General features: G+C 45.1%; 1 protein-coding gene across 2 annotated transcripts in view; it reads left to right on the top strand.

Moving 5' to 3' along the window:
• LOC115170249 (pituitary adenylate cyclase-activating polypeptide type I receptor) overlaps positions 1 to 23,527 on the top strand; it is an 83,056-nt gene that overhangs the window by 30,656 nt on the left and 28,873 nt on the right. For both annotated transcript variants that reach the window (XM_029726647.1, XM_029726646.1), the window contains exons 3-8: positions 720 to 825; positions 4,386 to 4,496; positions 4,626 to 4,726; positions 6,938 to 7,035; positions 21,522 to 21,654; positions 22,386 to 22,539. In XM_029726647.1, coding sequence (XP_029582507.1) covers positions 720 to 825; positions 4,386 to 4,496; positions 4,626 to 4,726; positions 6,938 to 7,035; positions 21,522 to 21,654; positions 22,386 to 22,539 — 703 coding nt within the window. The remainder of the gene's footprint in view (positions 1 to 719; positions 826 to 4,385; positions 4,497 to 4,625; positions 4,727 to 6,937; positions 7,036 to 21,521; positions 21,655 to 22,385; positions 22,540 to 23,527) is intronic.

Raw genomic sequence — 23,527 nt, 5'->3', positions numbered from 1 at the left:
GGCTGCCTGATTGACTGGCTGGCTGACTGATTAACTGGCTGATCAACTGTCTGACTGGCTGGCTGACTGGTTGGCTGATTAACTGGCTGGCTGTTTAACTGGCTGGCTGACTGGATGGCTGGCTGGCTGACTGACTGGCTGATTAACAGGCTGGCTGACTGACTGGCTGACTGGCTGATTAACTGGCTGGTTAACTCTCTGACTGATTGGTTGGTTGACTGACTGTCTGACTGGTTGGCTGGCTGACGAATTAGCTGGCTGGCTGATTGACTGGCTGGCTGGATGACTGACTGGTTGGCTGACTAGTTGGCTGATTAAATGTCTGGCTTTTAACTGTCTGGCTGACTGGCTGGCTGACTGGTTGCTGGCTGACTGGAAGGCTGACTGACTGGTTGGCTGACTGGAAGGCTGACTGACTGGCTGACTGGTTGGCTGACTGACTGGCTGGTTTGCTGACTGACTGGCTGACTGGATGGCTGGCTGGCTGGTTTGCTGACTAATTGGTTGACTGGCTGCCTGGTTGGCTGGCTGGTTCCCTGCTTCTAGGCAATTTGCAAACTGTTTTCATAAATAGACAGATGACATTAACAACAGCTACACGGTTCAAGTCCATTTGAATTTACTCGGTGTGTGTGCGTGTGCATGCTTGTGTGTGTGTGTGTGTGTGTGTGTGTGTGTGTGTGTGTGTGTGTGTGTGTGTGTGTGTGTGTGAGTTCCAGGTTTGCTCCATGTATTCTGAGAACTTAGACTGTGTGGTCAAAAGACAGCAGGAGAGATGTATGGAGAGGATCGCCCTGCACAACCTGACACACTACCTGGATGATGGTAGGACTGTGTGTTTGTGATGGTGTTTGTGCTTCCATGTGTATAATCACACTCCTCTGAGTGTCTCATCCTCCTCCACACTCTCCAGGTGGCATTGTCTCTCTTTCCCATGTTTCCCTTCCAAGGAACTCTGGGAGGAGAAATCTGGAAACAATCATGGGAGAGGAAAGGATGGTGGAGAAGAGAGGATGGGAGAGGATGGGAGAGGAGGAGAGGATGATGGGAGAGGAGAGGGTGGGAGAGGAGAACAGAGGATGGGAGAGGAGGGTGGAGAAGAGAGGATGGGAGAGGAGAACAGAGGATGGGAGAGGAGGGTGGAGAAGAGAGGATGGGAGAGGAGGGTGGAGAAGAGAGGATGGGAGAGGATGGGAGAGGAGAGGATGGGAGAGGAGAACAGAGGATGTGAGAGGGGGATGAGAGAAGAGAGGAAAGAATGGGAGAGAAGAAGAGAGGACGGAGAGGAAAGGATGGGAGAGGATGGTGGAGAAGAGAGGATGGGAGAGGATGGGAGAGGAGAAGATGGGAGAAGAGAGGAAAGGATGGGAGGGGAGAGGATGGGAGAGGAGAACAGAGGATGGGAGAGGGGGATGAGAGAAGAGAGGAAAGGATAGGAGAGAAGAAGAGAGGACGGAGAGGAAAGGATGGGAGAGGAGAGGATGGGAGAGGAGAGGATGGTGGAGAGGAGAGATGGGAGAGGAGAAGAGAGGCTGAGAGGGGAGAGGAGGTGAGAGGATGGGAGAGGATAGAATAGGAGAAAAGAGGATGGGAGAAAAGAGGATATAAGAGGAGAGGATTGGAGAAGATAGGAGAGAAGAGGATGGGAGAGGATGGTGGAGAACAGAGGATGGGAGAGGATGGTGGAGAACAGAGGATGGGAGAGAGAGGATGGGAGAGGATGGTGGAGAACAGAGGATGGGAGAGAAGAGGATGGGAGAGGAGAGGATGGGAGAGGAGAGGCTGGGGCGAGGAGAGGAGAGGCTGGGGCGAGGAGAAGAGAGGATGCGAGAGGAGAGGATGTATAGGAGATGAGAGGAGAGAAGAGAAGAGGATATGAGAGGAGAGGATTGGAGAGGAGAAGATAGGATGGGAGAGAAGTCTGACAGTCTGTTCTGCTTCCTGACTCAGTCTGAAAACAACCAATTTAAACAGGAAAACAGTAATTCTAAGAGCAGAGAAGCAGCAGTGGGGTCTGTCTCTATGGTTCTGTATATCCCATTAAATGGTTTCCTTCTCTAGATCAGTGTGGATGTTTATAGGAAGCCTGCGGTAAGCTGATCACGTTACCCTGTTCTTATTACCAAATCAGAAAAAACCACAATGAATATCACTGAGAGATACAGACTCTTGGATCTGATTTTGGTGTTTAAAATAAAGAAAAATCCCAAGATGCATGTCGATTCGGACAACAACAAAAAAGAGTCTGTTTTCACTGTTTCAAACCATGTCCCACACCTTTAACATATGCATCTGTCCTCCTGTCTAGGGTCACTCTCCTGTCTATGGTAGTTACTGTCTTCCTGTACACTGTAACCATCTCTCCTGTCTATGGTAGTGTTACTGTCTTCCTGTACACTGTAACCATCTCTCCTGTCTATGGTAGTGTTACTGTCTTCCTGTACACTGTAACCATCTCTCCTGTCTATGGTAGTGTTACTGTCTTCCTGTACACTGTAACCATCTCTCCTGTCTATGGTAGTGTTAATGTCTTCCTGTACACTGTAACCATCTCTCCTGTCTATGGTAGTGTTAATGTCTTCCTGTACACTGTAACCATCTCTCCTGTCTATGGTAGTGTTACTGTCTTCCTGTACACTGTAACCATCTCTCCTGTCTATGGTAGTGTTACTGTCTTCCTGTACACTGTAACCATCTCTCCTGTCTATGGTAGTGTTACTGTCTTCCTGTACACTGTAACCATCTCTCCTGTCTATGGTAGTGTTACTGTCTTCCTGTACACTGTAACCATCTCTCCTGTCTATGGTAGTGTTACTGTCTTCCTGTACACTGTAACCATCTCTCCTGTCTATGGTAGTGTTAATGTCTTCCTGTACACTGTAACCATCTCTCCTGTCCCTATGGTAGTGTTAATGTCTTCCTGTACACTGTAACCATCTCTCCTGTCTATGGTAGTGTTACTGTCTTCCTGTACACTGTAACCATCTCTCCTGTCTATGGTAGTGTTACTGTCTTCCTGTACACTGTAACCATCTCTCCTGTCTATGGTAGTGTTACTGTCTTCCTGTACACTGTAACCATCTCTCCTGTCTATGGTAGTGTTAATGTCTTCCTGTAGTGTCTCTATAATAGCTCTGTAAAGCAACATTCCCTCTGCCTCTGTTTCTGTTGACAACAGACACATCAGTGTGGAGGAGAAACATCCGTCAGCCTCAGACTGACTGGAGGAGAGAGAGAGAGAGAGAGAGAGAGGAGTTTAGCAGAGATGGTGGACAGACTTATCTTATTAGCTTGTCTGGTTGAGCTACAGCTTAAAGCTACAGTCTCAGGTTGGCTGTAGTCCAGCTGTCTCAGACTTCTCTAGCGCATCATGGTGGTGGATGTCCTGGATGTGATGGATGTCACTCAGGTTTTGTTGTTTTTATGCTGTTTCTATGGTCATTTAAAGGGATACTGTGAAATTGGCAGCGAGGCCCTTTATCTACTGACCCAGAGTCAGATGAGGTCCTTTATCTACTGACCCAGAGTCAGATGAGGTCCTTTATCTACTGACCCAGAGTCAGATGAGGACCTTTATCTACTGACCCAGAGTCAGATGAGGCCCTTTATCTACTGACCCAGAGTCAGATGAGGTCCTTTATCTACTGACCCAGAGTCAGATGAGGTCCTTTATCTACTGACCCAGAGTCAGATGAGGTCCTTTATCTACTGACCCAGAGTCAGATGAGGACCTTTATCTACTGACCCAGAGTCAGATGAGGCCCTTTATCTACTGACCCAGAGTCAGATGAGGTCCTTTATCTACTGACCCAGAGTCAGATGAGGTCCTTTATCTACTGACCCAGAGTCAGATGAGGTCCTTTATCTACTGACCCAGAGTCAGATGAACTCGTGGATGCCACTTTTTTTGTCTCTGTGTCCAGTATGAAGGAAGTTACAGGAAGTTGCACTAACCAATTGCTGGAAGTCTATGGGTATCTAGCAGATATGCATAGCGCTAACGCTAGTTAGCATTGGCTCCCGAAACTACCTCTACTTTTCTTCATACTGGACACAGAATCCTGAAATATTATTCAGATAAAACACTAGTCATTCCCCTCAAGAGGGATTGCATTATCACTTGTGTGTGTGTGTGTGTGTGTGTGTGTGTGTGTGTGTGTGTGTGTGTGTGTGTGTGTGTGTGTGTGTGTGTTATTAAGAGTGATAGTGTAGGCAGGTTTAATTGGTTAGCTCTGGGTCTGTCTGTCTGTCTGTCTGTCTGTCTGGCTCGGTGTGTGCTTCGCTCGTCTCAGGTCTTTAAAAGGTAATTGGCTTCATCCAGACCACCAGACAGAGATCCTGCTACTGTATGAGATCCTGGGTATGATATGCCCTGTGTGTTGCAGGCTGTCCGTGGATGTGGGATTACCTGGCTTGTTGGCAGGCCGCAGCCGTAGGCGAAGTGGTATCAGTCAGATGTCCTGACGTCTTCGACGACCTCCTGAGTCCTGACGATGGTTTGTAGCACGGCTTCTACTGTACTAGTGATTCAAACAGTATGGCTTGGCATGTTTATATGGGTTGAAGTGCTATGGTTCACAGCATTTTGTAGATTGACATGTCTGTTGACTGTGTGTGTGTTTCAGAGATTGGTTGGGTCAGTAGGAACTGTACAGCAGAGGGCTGGTCAGAAACATTCCCTCACTACGTTGACGCCTGTCTGTCAGACGATAACACCACCAGACCGGTAAGAACCTAGAAATTAAAACCTAGAACCAGACCGGTAAGAACCTAGAACCTAACCTCTAGAACCTAGAACTAGACAGGTAAGAACCTAGAACCTAACCTCTAGAACCTAGAACTAGACAGGTAAGAACCTAGACCATAACCTCTAGAACCTAGAACCAGACAGGTAAGAACCTAGAACCTAACCTCTAGAACTAGACCGGTAAGAACCTAGAACCTAACCTCTAGAACCTAGAACTAGACCGGTAAGAACCTAGAACCTAACCTCTAGAACCTAGAACTAGACAGGTAAGAACATAGAACCTAACCTCTAGAACCTAGAACTAGACAGGTAAGAACCTAGAACCTAACCTCTAGAACCTAGAACCAGACAGGTAAGAACCTAGAACCTAACTTCTCGAACTAGACAGGTAAGAACCTAGAACCTAACTTCTAGAACCAGACAGGTAACAACCTAGAACCTCTAAAACCTAGTTTATAGAACCTAGAACATGACATTCTTTCACAATTTATACTTCCGTTGAACACTGCAAACAGTAGAACTGTGTGATATTCTGTCTCTCTTGCAGGACATATACTATGTACTGTAACAGTATCTCTGTCTCTTGCAGGACATACAGCGCCTTGCAAAAGTTTTCACCCCCTTGGCATTTATCCTATTTTGTTGCATTACAACCTGTAATTTAAATTGATTTTTATTTGGATTTCATGTAATGGACATACACAAAATAGTCCAAATTGGTGATGTGAAATGAAAAAAATAACTTGTTTCAAAAGATTATAAAAAACAGAAATGTGGTGCGTACATATGTATTCACCCCTTTGCTATGAAGCCCCTAAATAAGATCTGGTGCAACCAATTACCTTCAGAAGTCACATAATTAGTTAAATAAAGTCCACCTGTGTGCAATCTAAGTGTCACATGATCTGTCACATGATCTCAGTATATATACACCTGTTCTGAAAGGCCCCAGTCTGCAACACCACTAAGCAAGGGGCACCACCAAGCAAGCAGCACTACGAAGACCAAGGAGCTCTCTAAGCAGGTCATGGACAAAGTTGTGGAGAAGTACTGATCAGAAACTTTGTATAAAAACATATATATTAATACATATCAGAAACTTTGAACATCCCACGGAGCACCATTAAATCCATTATTAAAAAACTGAAAGAATATGGCACTACAACAACCCTGCCAAGAGAGGGCCGCCCACCAAAACTCACGGACCAGGCAAGGAGGGCATTAATCAGAGAGGCAACAAAGAGACCAGAGCTGCAAACCTCCACAGCGGAGATTGGAGTATCTGTTCATAGGACATCTTTAAGCCGTACACTCCACAGAGCTGGGCTTTACGGAAGAGTGGCCAGAAAGAAAATAAGCAAACATGTTTGGTGTTCTCCAAAAGGCATGTGGGAGACTCCCCAAACATATGGAAGAAGGTACTCTGGTCAGATGAGACAAAAATGTTGCTTTTTGGCCATCAAGGAAAATGCTATGTCTGGCGCAAACCCAACACCTCACATCACCACGAGAACAACATCCCCACAGTGAAGCATGGTGGTGGCAGCATCATGCTGTGGGGATGTTTTTCATTGGCAGGGATTGGGAAACTGGTCAGAATTGAAGGGATGGCGCTAAATACAGGGACATTCTTGAAGGAAACTTGTTTCAATCTTCCAGAGATTTGAGACTGGGACGGAGGTTCACCTTCCAGCAGGACAATGACCCTAAGCATACTGCTAAAGCAACACTCAACTGGTTTAATGGGAAACATTTAAATGTCTTGGAATGGCCTAGTCAAAGCCCAGACCTCAATCCAATTTAAAGATTGCTGTACACCAGCGGAACCCATCCAACTTGAAGGAGCTGGAGCAGTTTTGCCTTGAAGAATGGGCAAAAATCCCAGTGGCTAGATGTGCCAAGCTTATAGAGACATACCCCAAGAGACTTGGAGCTGTAACTGCTGCAAAAGGTGGCTCTACAAAGTATTGACTTTGGGGGGGTGAATAGTTATGCACACTCAAGTTTTCTGTTTCTTTTTGTCATATTTCTTGTTTGTTTCACAAAGAATGTCTCTCTCATGCATAACAAATACTATGATCTATAACAGTGTCTCTCTGTCTCTTCCAGGACATGTACTATGTTCTATAACAATGTCTCTCTGTCTCTTCCAGGACATGTACTATAACACTGTCACTCTGTCTCTTCCAGGACATGCACTATGCGTCTGTGAAAGCTCTGTACACAGTAGGATACAGCAGCTCTCTGGTCTCTCTCACCACCGCCATGACTCTACTCTGCAGGTTCAGGTTAGATCTGGTCTCTCTCTCCACCTCCATGACTCTACTCTGCAGGTTCAGGTTAGATCTGGTCTCTCTCCACCTCCATGACTCTACTCTGCAGGTTCAGGTTAGATCTGGTCTCTCTCCACCTCCATGACTCTACTCTGCAGGTTCAGGTTAGATCTGGTCTCTCTCTCCACCTCCATGAGTCTACTGTGCAGGTTCAGGTTAGATCTGGTCTCTCTCCACCTCCATGACTCTACTCTGCAGGTTCAGGTTAGATCTGGTCTCTCTCTCCACCTCCATGAGTCTACTGTGCAGGTTCAGGTTAGATCTGGTCTCTCTCTCCACCTCCATGACTCTACTCTGCAGGTTCAGGTTAGATCTGGTCTCTCACACCACCTCCATGACTCTACTCTGCAGGTTCAGGTTAGATCTGGTCTCTCTCCACCTCCATGACTCTACTGTTCAGGTTAGATCTGGTCTCTCTCTCCACCTCCATGACTCTACTCTGCAGGTTCAGGTTAGATCTGGTCTCTCTCTCCACCTCCATGACTCTACTGTTCAGATTAGATCTGGTCTCTCTCTCCACCTCCATGACTCTACTCTGCAGGTTCAGGTTAGATCTGGTCTCTCTCCACCTCCATGACTCTACTCTGCAGGTTCAGGTTAGATCTGGTCTCTCTCCACCTCCATGACTCTACTGTGCAGGTTAGATCTGGTCTCTCACCACCTCCATGACTTTACTCTGCAGGTTCAGGTTAGATCTGGTCTCTCTCCCCACCTCCATGACTCTACTCTGCAGGTTCAGGTTAGATCTGGTCTCTCTCTCCACCTCCATGCTTCTACTGTGGAGGTTCAGGTTAGATCTGGTCTCTCTCCACCTCCATGACTCTACTCTTCAGGTTAGATCTGGTCTCTCTCACCACCTCCATGACTCTACTCTGTAGGTTCAGGTTAGATCTGGTCTCTCTCACCACCTCCATGACTCTACTCTTCAGGTTAGATCTGGTCTCTCTCACCACCTCCATGACTCTACTGTGCAGGTTCAGGTTAGATCTGGTCTCTCTCTCCACATCCATGACTCTACTCTGCAGGTTCAGGTTAGATCTGGTCTCTCTCACCACCTCCATAACTCTACTCTGCAGGTTCAGGTTATATCTGGTCTCTCTCCACCTCCATGACTCTACTGTGCAGGTTCAGGTTAGATCTGGTCTCTCTCACCACCTCCATAACTCTACTCTGCAGGTTCAGGTTATATCTGGTCTCTCTCCACCTCCATGACTCTACTGTGCAGGTTAGATCTGGTCTCTCACCACCTACATGACTCTACTCTGCAGGTTCAGGTTAGATCTGGTCTCTCTCTCCACCTCCATGACTCTACTCTGCAGGTTCAGGTTAGATCTGGTCTCTCTCTCCACCTCCATGACTCTACTCTGCAGGTTCAGGTTAGATCTGGTCTCTCTCCACCTCCATGACTCTACTCTGCAGGTTCAGGTTAGATCTGGTCTCTCTCTCCACCTCCATGACTCTACTCTGCAGGTTCAGGTTAGATCTGGTCTCTCTCCACCTCCATGACTCTACTGTTCAGGTTAGATCTTGTCTCTCTCTCCACCTCCATGACTCTACTCTGCAGGTTCAGGTTAGATCTGGTCTCTCTCTCCACCTCCATGACTCTACTGTTCAGGTTAGATCTGGTCTCTCTCACCACCTCCATGACTCTACTCTGCAGGTTCAGGTTAGATCTGGTCTCTCTCACCACCTCCATGACTCTACTGTGGAGGTTCAGGTTAGATCTGGTCTCTCTCCACCTCCATGACTCTACTCTGCAGGTTCAGGTTAGATCTGGTCTCTCTCCACCTCCATGACTCTACTCTGCAGGTTCAGGTTAGATCTGGTCTCTCTCCACCTCCATGACTCTACTGTGCAGGTTAGATCTGGTCTCTCACCACCTCCATGACTCTACTCTGCAGGTTCAGGTTAGATCTGGTCTCTCTCCCCACCTCCATGACTCTACTCTGCAGGTTCAGGTTAGATCTGGTCTCTCTCTCCACCTCCATGATTCTACTGTGGAGGTTCAGGTTAGATCTGGTCTCTCTCCACCTCCATGACTCTACTCTTCAGGTTAGATCTGGTCTCTCTCACCACCTCCATGACTCTACTCTGTAGGTTAAGGTTAGATCTGGTCTCTCTCACCACCTCCATGACTCTACTCTTCAGGTTAGATCTGGTCTCTCTCACCACCTCCATGACTCTACTGTGCAGGTTCAGGTTAGATCTGGTCTCTCTCCACCTCCATGACTCTACTGTGCAGGTTCAGGTTAGATCTGGTCTCTCTCCACCTCCATGACTCTACTCTGCAGGTTCAGGTTAGATCTGGTCTCTCTCACCACCTCCATGACTCTACTCTGCAGGTTCAGGTTAGATCTGGTCTCTCTCACCACCTCCATGACTCTACTCTGCAGGTTCAGGTTAGATCTGGTCTCTCTCACCACCTCCATGACTCTACTCTGCAGGTTCAGGTTAGATCTGGTCTCTCTCACCACCTCCATGACTCTACTGTGGAGGTTCAGGTTAGATCTGGTCTCTCTCCACCTCCATGACTCTACTGTTCAGGTTAGATCTGGTCTCTCTCTCTACCTCCATGACTCTACTCTGCAGGTTCAGGTTATATCTGGTCTCTCTCACCACCTCCATGACTCTACTCTGCAGGTTCAGGTTAGATCTGGTCTCTCTCTCCACCTCCATGACTCTACTGTTCAGGTTAGATCTGGTCTCTCTCTCCACCTCCATGACTCTACTCTGCAGGTTCAGGTTAGATCTGGTCTCTCTCCACCTCCATGACTCTACTCTGCAGGTTCAGGTTAGATCTGGTCTCTCTCCACCTCCATGACTCTACTGTGCAAGTTAGATCTGGTCTCTCACCACCTACATGACTCTACTCTGCAGGTTCAGGTTAAATCTGGTCTCTCTCTCCACCTCCATGACTCTACTCTGCAGGTTCAGGTTAGATCTGGTCTCTCTCCACCTCCATGATTCTACTGTGGAGGTTCAGGTTAGATCTGGTCTCTCTCTCCACCTCCATGACTCTACTCTGCAGGTTCAGAAACCCGCCACTAGGGGACAACGGTTAGCACTATTACCATCAAGTAGGTTTTTGCTAGGTAGGGTGTTTTTGACAGGGATGGTGTATTGAAATGTTTTTGCCTTTCCCAAACTATTTAACTTAAACTCTCGGAATGAATTCCTAAACTTACCCGTCAAGTTGTTAGTGTTTTTAATTTTAATTTGAGTTTTTTTATGATTATACAGAACAGCTGGAGGACAGAACACCCAGATCCTCTATCAAACCCACCCCAACCCCCCCATGCTTTAACAGAACACCCTGATCCCCTACCAAATCAACCCCCCCCAAAACCAGACTTAAAGCGGCATGAGTAATATAACCAAATAGTAAAAAAATAAAGATATTATATAACAAAGTACTAATAAAATAATGATACAAATTCTAATTTGTGTTGGTTTATAGAGTTGTGAAAATGAAAATGTTGCATAGCTTCCTTTTTCTAATGGTTAAAAGTAGGAGGAAACCACTTCCACTTAAATAGTAGAGAAGACGTCTAGCTTGAAGAGTAGTACATACCAGCATGTTGCCCATAGAACTGTTTAGAGGGGCTTCCTGCGGTGCCACTCCATAGAACTGTTTAGAGGGGCCTCCTGCGGTGCCACTCCATAGAACTGTTTAGAGGGGCCTCCTGCGGTGCCACTCCATAGAACTGTTTAGAGGGGCCTCCTGCGGTGCCACTCCATAGAACTGTTTAGAGGGGCCTCCTGCGGTGCCACTCCATAGAACTGTTTAGAGGGGCCTCCTGCGGTGCCACTCCATAGAACTGTTTAGAGGGGCCTGCTGTGGTGCCACTCTGAATGATGCAATAAAGGCAGAAGGTTCTATAGGTCTCTCCAGTATTTTAGAATACGTCTCAAGAATTGATATCCTGAAATCTGTCAAGTAGCAGGATATGCATGAAATTACAGATTTCTGGATATCAATTCTTGAGACGTTTTCTCAAGAGTTCACAAGTGGGATCTATTTCTGGTCTATTCTTGGATAATTTAGCCTTTGAACAATGCAGCCGATTTAACTATTTTAAATTGAATTACAACATGTCTTAGACATATATATAGTGATGAAGGCAGATCTGACAAGTTTCGTCTGAAAGTTGCTCACCTAAATCCTCTTCCCATTGGTTCTTGAGAGTTCAGGGAATCCAGATTGTGCAAGTTTAATAACGTGTAGATCAAGCTCATGCCCCCGCTGATATTTTTTTTATTTAACCTTTTATTTAACTAGGCAAGTCAGTTAAGAACGCATTCTTATTTACAATGACGGCCTAGGAACAGTGGGTTAACTGCCTTGTTCAGGGGCAGAACGACAGATTTTTACCTTGTCAGCTCGGGGATTTGATCCAGCAACCTTTCGGTTACTAGCCCACTAGGCTACCTGCCACCCCAAACTGTATGTACAGGTCGTTCAGTGAGGAGATCCCTTTTCCAGACCAGATATGAAATACCCTACTTGCATTAGCTGAGCCTGTTTCCAAATACACTATTGTGAAACATTCTCAAAAAATCTGGAAACAGTTAAGGCGATCGTTTGGTCTCAGTGAATTTTCAAGTTCTGCCCCATTATTGAAGAACCATACAATAGGGTTTTTAATGTATTTAGAAACAGGCTCAGCTAGTTTAGAGCAGAGTAAGGCTGATAAGGAGATGGGGCCACAGGATGAGATCTCTAAGGTCAACCATTTTCTTATATTAGCTGCCCAGTAATAATATTGAAAGTTTGGAAATGCTAGACCACCTTCGGGACGAGATCTCTGCAATACGCTCTTACGTGTCCAAGGGTTTTTCTTGTTCCAGATAAAAGCAGATATCAGTTTATCTATGGAAATAAAAAATATATTTTGTCAGAAAGATAGTAATACATTTGAAATGAGTATAAAAACATAGGTAATACCTTCATTCCACCCAAAGAAAAAGTTGAAGTTGAGTGTGTGACTCAAATTCCCAAATACAATTTCTGTGTAGTGACTCTGAAGGACACATGACTAAAATAATTTTGCCTGTCAGAAGGATTAATAGACATCAATTCATGTTTTTGTAGATGAACCTTATACCCAGATATTTACCAACTGTCTTTAGTAGAACCTGGATCTCTGGAGACCAGTTAAAGGGCCAGACATATATAATATCATGTAATCTGCATAGAATGAGACTTTATGCTCTAAATTCCCCTCTTCTAATGCCTTTTGGTAGTGGTGTTATTCACATATTGTTATGGCTAAAGGCTCAATTGCAAAAGCAAACAGCTGAGGGGATAGAGGACAACCCTGTCTTGTTCCATGTTGGAAATAGGATGAAGGTTAATATTTGTGCGCACTACAGGCATACTGGAGGAGTAAAGGACTTTGATTCAGGACGTAAAATTGGGACCGAATCCAAAACAGATAATCCCACTCAACCCGATCAATATCTCTGGAGTGTCAGATGAAGAGGGGTTATAAAGTATATTATAAAGATGTCTGATGTTGAAAAAATAATTACAATTTTTTTAAGGATAATTGAGGGAAGAACTGACTCAAAATTGCAGGCAATCATAGAAAGTATCTTTTATATTTCAATTAAGTAAAGAAATTTGCCTAAATGAACCACACTCATGTTTTTTTTCCTTTTTCAGAATAAGTGAAATACATGCTTGTCTGATTGTTGAGGGTAAAGAGTTTGAGGAGAATGATTCCTCAAATACGGAAAGAGAGGAGAGCATAGATCTGAGAATAAAAATATATATGTTCCTTTGTTTTTTTACATATATATTTACCCCTTTTTCTCCCCAATTTCGTGGTATCCAAATGCTAGTTACAGTCTTGTCTCATCGCTGAGAAAGAACCCTTTACCTTTCACTGGGTGATTTTAAAAAAAATGACCGAGCAACCAGCTGTCCCTCTCATGATATCAGGCCTAGCCATGTAAAGTAACCAGCTGTCCCTCATGATATCAGGCCAAGCCATGTAAAGTAACCAGCTGTCCCTCTCATGATATCAGGCCAAGCCATGTAAAGTAACTAGCTGTCCCTCTCATGATATCAGGCCTAGCTATGTAAAGCAACCAGCTGTCCCTCTCATGATATCAGGCCAAGCCATGTAAAGTAACCAGCTGTCCCTCATGATATCAGGCCTAGCCATGTAAAGTAACCAGCTGTCCCTCTCATGATATCAGGCCTAGCCATGTAAAGCAACCAGCTGTCCCTCTCATGATATCAGGCCAAGCCATGTAAAGTAACCAGCTGTCCCTCTCATTATATCAGGCCAAGCCATGTAAAGTAACCAGCTGTCCCTCTCATGATATCAGGCCTAGCTATGTAAAGCAACCAGCTGTCCCTCTCATGATATCAGGCCAAGCCATGTAAAGTAACCAGCTGTCCCTCATGATATCAGGCCTAGCCATGTAAAGTAACCAGCTGTCCCTCATGATATCAGGACTAGCCATGTAAAGTAACCAGCTGTCCCTCTCATGATATCAGGCCTAGCCATGTAAAGTAACCAGCTGTCCCTCTCATGATATCAGGCCTAGCCATGTAAAGTAACCAGCTGTCCCTCATGATATCAGGCCAAGCCATGTAAAGTAACCAGCTGTCCCTCATGATATCAGGCCAAGCCATGTAAAGTAACCAGCTGTCCCTCATGATATCAGGCCAAGCCATGTAAAGTAACCAGCTGTCCCTCATGATATCAGGCCTAGCCATGTAAAGTAACCAGCTGTCCCTCTCATGATATCAGGCCAAGCCATGTAAAGTCAGGTGGGAAAACGATAAATACCAGATTACAATAACAACTGGTCCATTAAACATTTTCCCAGATCTGTGCCTCGAGACAATCCGGTCTCTCTACGGACAATTCCTTTGACGTCATGGCTTGGTTTTTGCTCTGACATGCACTGTGAACTGTGGGACCTTATATAGACCGGTGTGTGCCTTTCCAAATCCTTTCCAATTAATTGAATTTACAACAGTTGGACTCCAATCAAGTTGTAGAAACATCTCAAGGATGATCAATGGAAACAGGATGCACCTGAGCTAAATTTTTTGTCTCATAGCAACGCTTCTGAAAACTTATGTAAATAAGGTATATCAGTTATTGTGTATATATTTTATTTAATCCATTTTCAAATGTTTTACTTTTTTATTTAACCAGGAAATCTCTTTTTCAAGGGAGACCTGGCCAAGAAGGCAGCAACAATCAATACATTACAGAATTAAAACATACAACAACATGATCCAGCCTTAAAAAAGCATTGACACTCCTCTGTAACAGTCTCCCATCAACATTTGAAATTCATTCAGTGGCATTAACATATCTAGATGAAGCATGGATTGTAGACTATTCCATGTCTCTGGTGCACAAGAAGAGAAGGCAGTCTTGCCTAATACTGTGAACGTCCTGGGGACTTTAAGTAGCAACCTCCTAGCAGACCGGGTATGGTAACATAGCAACCACCTAGCAGACCGGGTATGGTAACATAGCAACCACCTAGCAGACCAGGTATGGTAACATAGCAACCACCTAGCAGACCGGGTACGGTAACATAGCAACCACCTAGCAGACCGGGTATGGTAACATAGCAACCACCTAGCAGACCGGGTATGGTAACATAGCAACCACCTAGTAGACCGGGTATGGTAACATAGCAACCACCTAGCAGACCGGGTACGGTAACATAGCAACCACCTAGCAGACCGGGTATGGTAACATAGCAACCACCTAGCAGACCGGGTATGGTAACATAGCAACCACCTAGCAGACCGGGTATGGTAACATAGCAACCACCTAGCAGACCGGGTATGGTAACATAGCAACCACCTAGCAGACCGGGTATGGTAACATAGCAACCACCTAGCAGACTGGGTACGGTAACATAGCAACCACCTAGCAGACCGGGTAAGGTAACATAGCAACCACCTAGTAGACTGGGTACGGTAACAAAGCAACCACCTAGCAGACCGGGTACGGTAACATAGCAACCACCTAGCAGACTGGGTACGGTAACATAGCAACCACCTAGCAGACCGGGTATGGTAACATAGCAACCACCTAGCAGACCGGGTATGGTAACATAGCAACCACCTAGCAGACCGGGTACGGTAACATAGCAACCACCTAGCAGACCGGGTACGGTAACATAGCAACCACCTAGCAGACCGGGTACGGTAACATAGCAACCACCTAGCAGACCGGGTATGGTAACATAGCAACCACCTAGCAGTCCGGGTATGGTAACACAGCAACCACCTAGCAGTCCGGGTATGGTAACATAGCAACCACCTAGCAGACCGGGTATGGTAACATAGCAACCACCTAGCAGACCGGGTACGGTAACATAGCAACCACCTAGCAGACCGGGTACGGTAACATAGCAACCACCTAGCAGACCGGGTATGGTAACATAGCAACCACCTAGCAGACCGGGTACGGTATCATAGCAACCACCTAGCAGACCGGGTACGGTAACATAGCAACCACCTAGCAGACCGGGTACGGTAACATAGCAACCACCTAGCAGACCGGGTACGGTAACATAGCAACCACCTAGCAGACCGGGTACGGTAACATAGCAACCACCTAGCAGACCGGGTACGGTAACATAGCAACCACCTAGCAGACCGGATATGGTAACATAGCAACCACCTAGCAGACCGGGTACGGTAACATAGCAACCACCTAGCAGACCGGGTACGGTAACATAGCAACCACCTAGCAGACCTGGTACGGTAACATAGCAACCACCTAGCAGACCTGGTACGGTAACATAGCAACCACCTAGCAGACCTGGTATGGTAACATAGCAACCACCTAGCAGACCTGGTATGGTAACATAGCAACCACCTAGCAGACCGGGTATGGTAACATAGCAACCACAGGTATGGTAACTGCTGGTGGTGAAGGAGACCCGACTACAGAGGTAAAGAGGGAGTTTACCCAAAAGGCCTTTGTAGATGAACACATACAAATGTATCTTTCTGCGCATATAAAGTGAGGTCCAACCTACCATTTGGTACAAGGTGCAATGGTGGGTGAGTGACTTGGCATTTGTAATAAATCCCAAGGATGCATGATAAACAGAGGCCAGGCTCTGGTAGACAGAGGAGGCTGCATGATAAACAGAGTCCAGTCTCTGTAAGACAGAGGAGGCTGCATGATAAACAGAGTCCAGTCTCTGGTAGACAGAGGAGGCTGCATGATAAACAGAGTCCAGTCTCTGGTAGACAGAGGAGGCTGCATGATAAACAGAGTCCAGTCTCTGGTAGACAGAGGAGGCTGCATGATAAACAGAGTCCAGTCTCTGGTAGACAGAGGAGGCTGCATGCATATACAACAAGTCACCATAATCAATTACAGAGAGAAAAGTGGCCTGAACAAGCTTCTTTCTAGCCATAAACGGGAAGCAAGCCTTATTACGAAAATAAAAACACTATTTCAATTTAAGATTTGTCACAAGATTATCCGCATGAACTTTAAAGGACAACTTGTTATCCAACCAAATACCTAGGTATTTGTAGGATGACACTTTTTCAATGGATAAGCCACCAGATGTGACAACGCTAACGTTCTCTGGCAGAGTTCTAGCTCTGGTAAAGGTCATGAATTTAGTTTTTTGTACATTCAAGACCAGTTTGAGACCATAAAGGGAGGCCTGCAGCGACTGAAACGCAGTCTGGGAGCTCTTCAACAGCCTGAACCAGAGAAGGAGCACATGAATATATGACTGTATCATCTGCATATAGATGGAACTTTGCTAGTTGCATCCCATTTCCCAAATTATGAATAAAAATTGAGAACAACACAGGAGCTAAAATGGAACCCTGGGGGACACCTCTTAATCTCTAGACAGCTAGACTTGTGATTGTCAGTATATACACATTGTGTTCTGTCAGAAAGATTAGTTCCTAAAACAATTTACTGCCCCTTCACTGAGACAAATGTTTCTGAGTCTAGCTAGCAACAATTCATGGTCAACTGAATCAAAGGCCTTTTGATAAATCCATAAACAGAGCAGCACAATGTTGCTTTTTATATCAAGTGCATTTATGATGTCGTTTGCCACTGCCATAGCTGCAGTTGGGTGCTGTGCCCCGATCTAAAGCCAGACTGAACCCCGCTCAGTATGTTCTTCTCAATTAAGACGTTTTTAGACTGTGATGTTCACTAGGGATTCATAGACTTTGTCCAGGATACCACTCTACATTCCAGACCAGTATTACCACTCTACATTCCAGACCAGTATTACCACTCTACATTCCAGACCAGTATTACCACTCTACATTCCAGACAGACCAGTATTACCACTCTACATTCCAGACCAGTATTACCGCTCTACATTCCAGACCAGTATTACCGCTCTACATTCCAGACCAGTATTACCACTCTACATTCCAGACCAGTATTACCACTCTACATTCCAGACAGACCAATATTACCACTCTACATTCCAGACCAGTATTACCACTCTACATTCCAGACAGACCAGTATTACCACTCTACATTCCAGACAGACCAGTATTACCACTCTACATTCCAGACCAGTATTACCACTCTACATTCCAGACCAGTATTACCACTCTACATTCCAGACCAGTATTACCACTCTACATTCCAGACAGACCAGTATTACCACTCTACATTCCAGACCAATATTACCACTCTACATTCCAGACCAGTATTACCACTCTACATTCCAGACCAATATTACCACTCTACATTCCAGACCAGTATTACCACTCTACATTCCAGACCAGTATTACCACTCTACATTCCAGACCAATATTACCACTCTACATTCCAGACCAATATTACCACTCTACATTCCAGACCAATATTACCACTCTACATTCCAGACAGACCAGTATTACCACTCTACATTCCAGACCAATATTACCACTCTACATTCCAGACAGACCAATATTAACACTCTACATTCCAGACCAGTATTACCACTCTACATTCCAGACCAGTATTACCACTCTACATTCCAGACCAGTATTACCACTCTACATTCCAGACCAGTATTACCACTCTACATTCCAGACAGACCAGTATTACCACTCTACATTCCAGACAGACCAGTATTACCACTCTACATTCCAGACAGACCAGTATTACCACTCTACATTCCAGACAGACCAGTATTACCACTCTACATTCCAGACCAGTATTACCACTCTACATTCCAGACCAGTATTACCACTCTACATTCCAGACAGACCAGTATTACCACTCTACATTCCAGACAGACCAGTATTACCACTCTACATTCCAGACAGACCAATATTACCACTCTACATTCCAGACAGACCAATATTACCGCTCTACATTCCAGACAGACCAATATTACCGCTCTACATTCCAGACAGACCAGTATTACCGCTCTACATTCCAGACAGACCAGTATTACCGCTCTACATTCCAGACCAATATTACCACTCTACATTCCAGACAGGCCAATATTACCACTCTACATTCAAGACCAGTATTACCACTCTACATTCCAGACCAGTATTACCACTCTACATTCCAGACAGACCAGTATTACCACTCTACATTCCAGACCAGTATTACCACTCTACATTCCAGACCAGTATTACCACTCTACATTCCAGACAGACCAGTATTACCACTCTACATTCCAGACAGACCAGTATTACCACTCTACATTCCAGACCAGTATTACCACTCTACATTCCAGACAGACCAGTATTACCACTCTACATTCCAGACAGACCAGTATTACCACTCTACATTCCAGACAGACCAGTATTACCACTCTACATTCCAGACAGACCAGTATTACCACTCTACATTCCAGACCAGTATTACCACTCTACATTCCAGACAGACCAGTATTACCACTCTACATTCCAGACAGACCAGTATTACCACTCTACATTCCAGACAGACCAGTATTACCACTCTACATTCCAGACAGACCAATATTACCACTCTACATTCCAGACAGACCAATATTACCGCTCTACATTCCAGACAGACCAATATTACCGCTCTACATTCCAGACAGACCAGTATTACCGCTCTACATTCCAGACAGACCAGTATTACCGCTCTACATTCCAGACCAATATTACCACTCTACATTCCAGACAGGCCAATATTACCACTCTACATTCAAGACCAGTATTACCACTCTACATTCCAGACCAGTATTACCACTCTACATTCCAGACAGACCAGTATTACCACTCTACATTCCAGACCAGTATTACCACTCTACATTCCAGACCAGTATTACCACTCTACATTCCAGACCAGTATTACCACTCTACATTCCAGACAGACCAATATTACCACTCTACATTCCAGACCAGTATTACCACTCTACATTCCAGACAGACCAGTATTACCACTCTACATTCCAGACAGACCAGTATTACCACTCTACATTCCAGACCAGTATTACCACTCTACATTCCAGACCAGTATTACCACTCTACATTCCAGACCAGTATTACCACTCTACATTCCAGACAGACCAGTATTACCACTCTACATTCCTGACCAGTATTACCACTCTACATTCCAGACCAGTATTACCACTCTACATTCCAGACAGACCAGTATTACCACTCTACATTCCAGACAGACCAATATTACCTCTCTACATTCCAGACAGACCAATATTACCTCTCTACATTCCAGACAGACCAATATTACCTCTCTACATTCCAGACTGACCAATATTACCACTCTACATTCCAGACAGACCAGTATTACCACTCTGCCAAGTGAAGTGAAGGGCTTCATCTGAGACAGACCAAGTGAAGGGCTGCATCTTTGACCTCCTACTTTGAAAGGACAGGACATTTACATTTACATTTATGTCATTTAGCAGACGCTCTTATCCAGAGCGACTTACAGTAGTGAATGCATACATTTCATACAATTTCATACATATCATACATTTTTTTTTCCTGTGCTGGCCCCCCGTGGGAATCGAACCCACAACCCTGGTGTTAGCAAACACCATGCTCTACCAACTGAGCTACAGGGAAGGACATTTACATTTACATTTTAGTCATTTAGCAGACACTCTTATCCAGAGTGACTTACAGTTGTGAATGCATACATTTCATACAATTTCATTAAAAAAAAAATGTCTGTGGAAGTGTTGGCTGTGCATTTGACCAGCAACTGGTTCTGTATGTAATGTTAATATGGACCCAACTGGTTCTGTATGTAATGTTAATATGGACCCATCTGGTTCTGTATGTAATGTTAATATGGACCCAACTGGTTCTGTATGTAATGTTAATATGGACCCATCTGGTTCTGTATGTAATGTTAGCATGGACCCATCTGGTTCTGTATGTAATGTTAATATGGACCCAACTGGTTCTGTATGTAATGTTAATATGGACCCATCTGGTTCTGTATGTAATGTTAATATGGACCCATCTGGTTCTGTATGTAATGTTAGCATGGACCCATCTGGTTCTGTATGTAATGTTAGCATGGACCCATCTGGTTCTGTATGTAATGTTAATATGGACCCAACTGGTTCTGTATGTAATGTTAGTATGGACCCAACTGGTTCTCTGTGTAATGTTAGTATAGACCCATCTGGTTCTATGTGTTTTAGAACTGCAGGAAATTAACTTTAGAACTCTGCTGTCAAGAATGTGACCACTACAATGTTATGCCCACGAGGTGGGACCCCCTAACCAATTCTCACTTATGGCCCCCAATAGGCTGGGGCCGGTCCATAGGCAGGGGCCGGCCCTGACCATGGGCCGGCCCTGACTATAGGTCGGGGCCGGCCCTGTCCATAGGCCGGCCCTGTCCATAGGCCGGGGCCGGCCTTGACCTACAATGTGCCGGGGCCGGCATATGGACATATGAATGTTGTAGCAATAGACTACATGACTGGACATATGAATGTTGTAGGAATAGACTACATGACTGGACATGTGAATGTAGGAATAGACTACATGACTGGACATATGAATGTTGTAGGAATAGACTACATGACTGGACATATGAATGTTGTAGGAATAGACTACATGACTGGACATGTGAATGTTGTAGGAATAGACTACATGACTGGACATATGAATGTTGTAGGAATAGACTACATGACTGGACATATCCATATATCTCTCCCTGTGTGCCTCTAGCCATTTGAATGTGACAGGCTGAACAATTGAATAGGTGAAATATTCTCCTATGAGGTTGTCTGATTTTGCTGTTGCTTACTGGTGTTGTTGGCTGTGTCAAATGAAATGTGGACAAAACCATTTTTTTTTTATTAGATAATTCAAGTAATGAAACGATACTAGATCTCAGCTCAGCCTGGTTCTCATTGGAATCATAGGTGCCGGACTCGGCCGGACCCAGCCCAATTTAACCCCTGCTTCTCTCTCTCTCTCTGTCCTCCCTCCTCTCACTCAGGAAGCTCCATTGTACCAGGAACTATATCCATATGAACCTGTTCTTTTCCTTCATGCTGAGAGCTGTGTCTGTCTTCATCAAGGACTGGGTTCTCTATGCACAGGAGGATGAAAACCACTGCTTCACTCATACTGTGGGTTACACACACACCGTGGGTTACACACACACACACCGTGGGTTACACACACACACACCGTGGGTTACACACACACACCGTGGGTTACACACACACACCGTGGGTTACACACACACACACACACACACCGTGGGTTACACACACACACACACACTGTGGGTTACACACACACACACTGTGGGTTACACACACACACACAGTGGGTTACACACACACACACACCGTGGGTTACTCACACACACAAACCGTGGGTTACACACACACCGGGGGTTACACACACACAGTGAGGGTGTTATACTGTATGTGTCCACTAGGTGGAGTGTAAAGCAGTGAGGGTGTTATACTGTATGTGTCCACTAGGTGGAGTGTAAAGCAGTGATGGTGTTATACTGTATGTGTCCACTAGGTGGAGTGTAGAGCAGTGATGGTGTTATACTGTATGTGTCCACTAGGTGGAGTGTAAAGCAGTGAGGGTGTTATACTGTATGTGTCCACTAGGTGGAGTGTAAAGCAGTGAGGGTGTTATACTGTATGTGTCCACTAGGTGGAGTGTAAAGCAGTGAGGGTGTTATACTGTATGTGTCCACTAGGTGGAGTGTAAAGCAGTCATGGTGTTATACTGTATGTGTCCACTAGGTGGAGTGTAAAGCCGTGAGGGTGTTATACTGTATGTGTCCACTAGGTGGAGTGTAAAGCAGTGAGCGTGTTATACTGTATGTGTCCACTAGGTGGAGTGTAAAGCAGTGATGGTATTATTCCACTACTGTGTGATGTCCAACTACTTCTGGCTGTTCATCGAAGGCCTGTACCTCTTCACCCTGCTGGTCCAAACCTTCTTCCCAGAGAGACGATACTTCTACTGGTACACCGTGGTAGGATGGGGTGAGTAGAATAAATTGCTACCAACTGGGTTTGATCTCTGCTAGCCCACAGCTACGTTTTTCTGAAGATTGGCTGTTACAGCTTTTGGTTCCTGGTTGGCTTTGTTCCTGGTCCATTATTACAGGGTGGCAGGCAGCCTACAGGTTAAGAATTTTTGGGCCAACAACCGAAAGGTCGCTGGTTTGAATTCCCGACCCTACTTTTTGATCAATCTGTCGATGGGCTCTTGAGCACGGCACTTAACCATAATTGCTCCTGTAAGTCGCTCTAGATAACAGCATCTGTTAAATTACTAAAATGTAAAATGTAATAATTACAATGTCACGTCCCTTATCTACTGGTTGAACCCAATGTCACGTCCCTTATCTACTGGTTGATCCCAATGTCATGTCCCTTATCTGCTGGTTGAACCCAATGTCACGTCCCTTATCTACTGGTTGATCCCAATGTCATGTCCCTTATCTGCTGGTTGAACCCAATGTCATGTCCCTTATCTACTGGTTGAACCCAATGTCACGTCCCTTATCTACTGGTTGATCCCAATGTCATGTCCCTTATCTACTGGTTGATCCCAATGTCATGTCCCTTATCTACTGGTTGAACCCAATGTCATGTCCCTTATCTACTGGTTGAACCCAATGTCATGTCCCTTATCTGCTGGTTGAACCCAATGTCATGTCCCTTATCTGCTGGTTGATCCCAATGTCATGTCCCTTATCTACTGGTTGAACCCAATGTCATGTCCCTTATCTACTGGTTGAACCCAATGTCACTGCCCTTATCTTACTTAGTGACTTTATTGTCCCCATGGGGAAATTTTGTTTACAGTGTCTTGTACACGTTTATAGTGGCGTTTAAAAACAAAACAAAATTGACAATACAACTTTCATAACAGTTACATACCAATAAAACATTTAAAAAAGACTAGCCTGCTGGCCTTACTGGGTGGATAGGAACATTAGCCTGCTGGCCTTACTGGGTGGATAGG

Source organism: Salmo trutta, chromosome 31 (genome assembly GCF_901001165.1).
Source record: "Salmo trutta chromosome 31, fSalTru1.1, whole genome shotgun sequence".
In the NCBI taxonomy this organism is placed as follows: domain Eukaryota; kingdom Metazoa; phylum Chordata; class Actinopteri; order Salmoniformes; family Salmonidae; genus Salmo; species Salmo trutta.
Note: the sequence above shows the minus strand (reverse complement) of the source record. Positions and strands in the feature narration are given on the sequence as shown.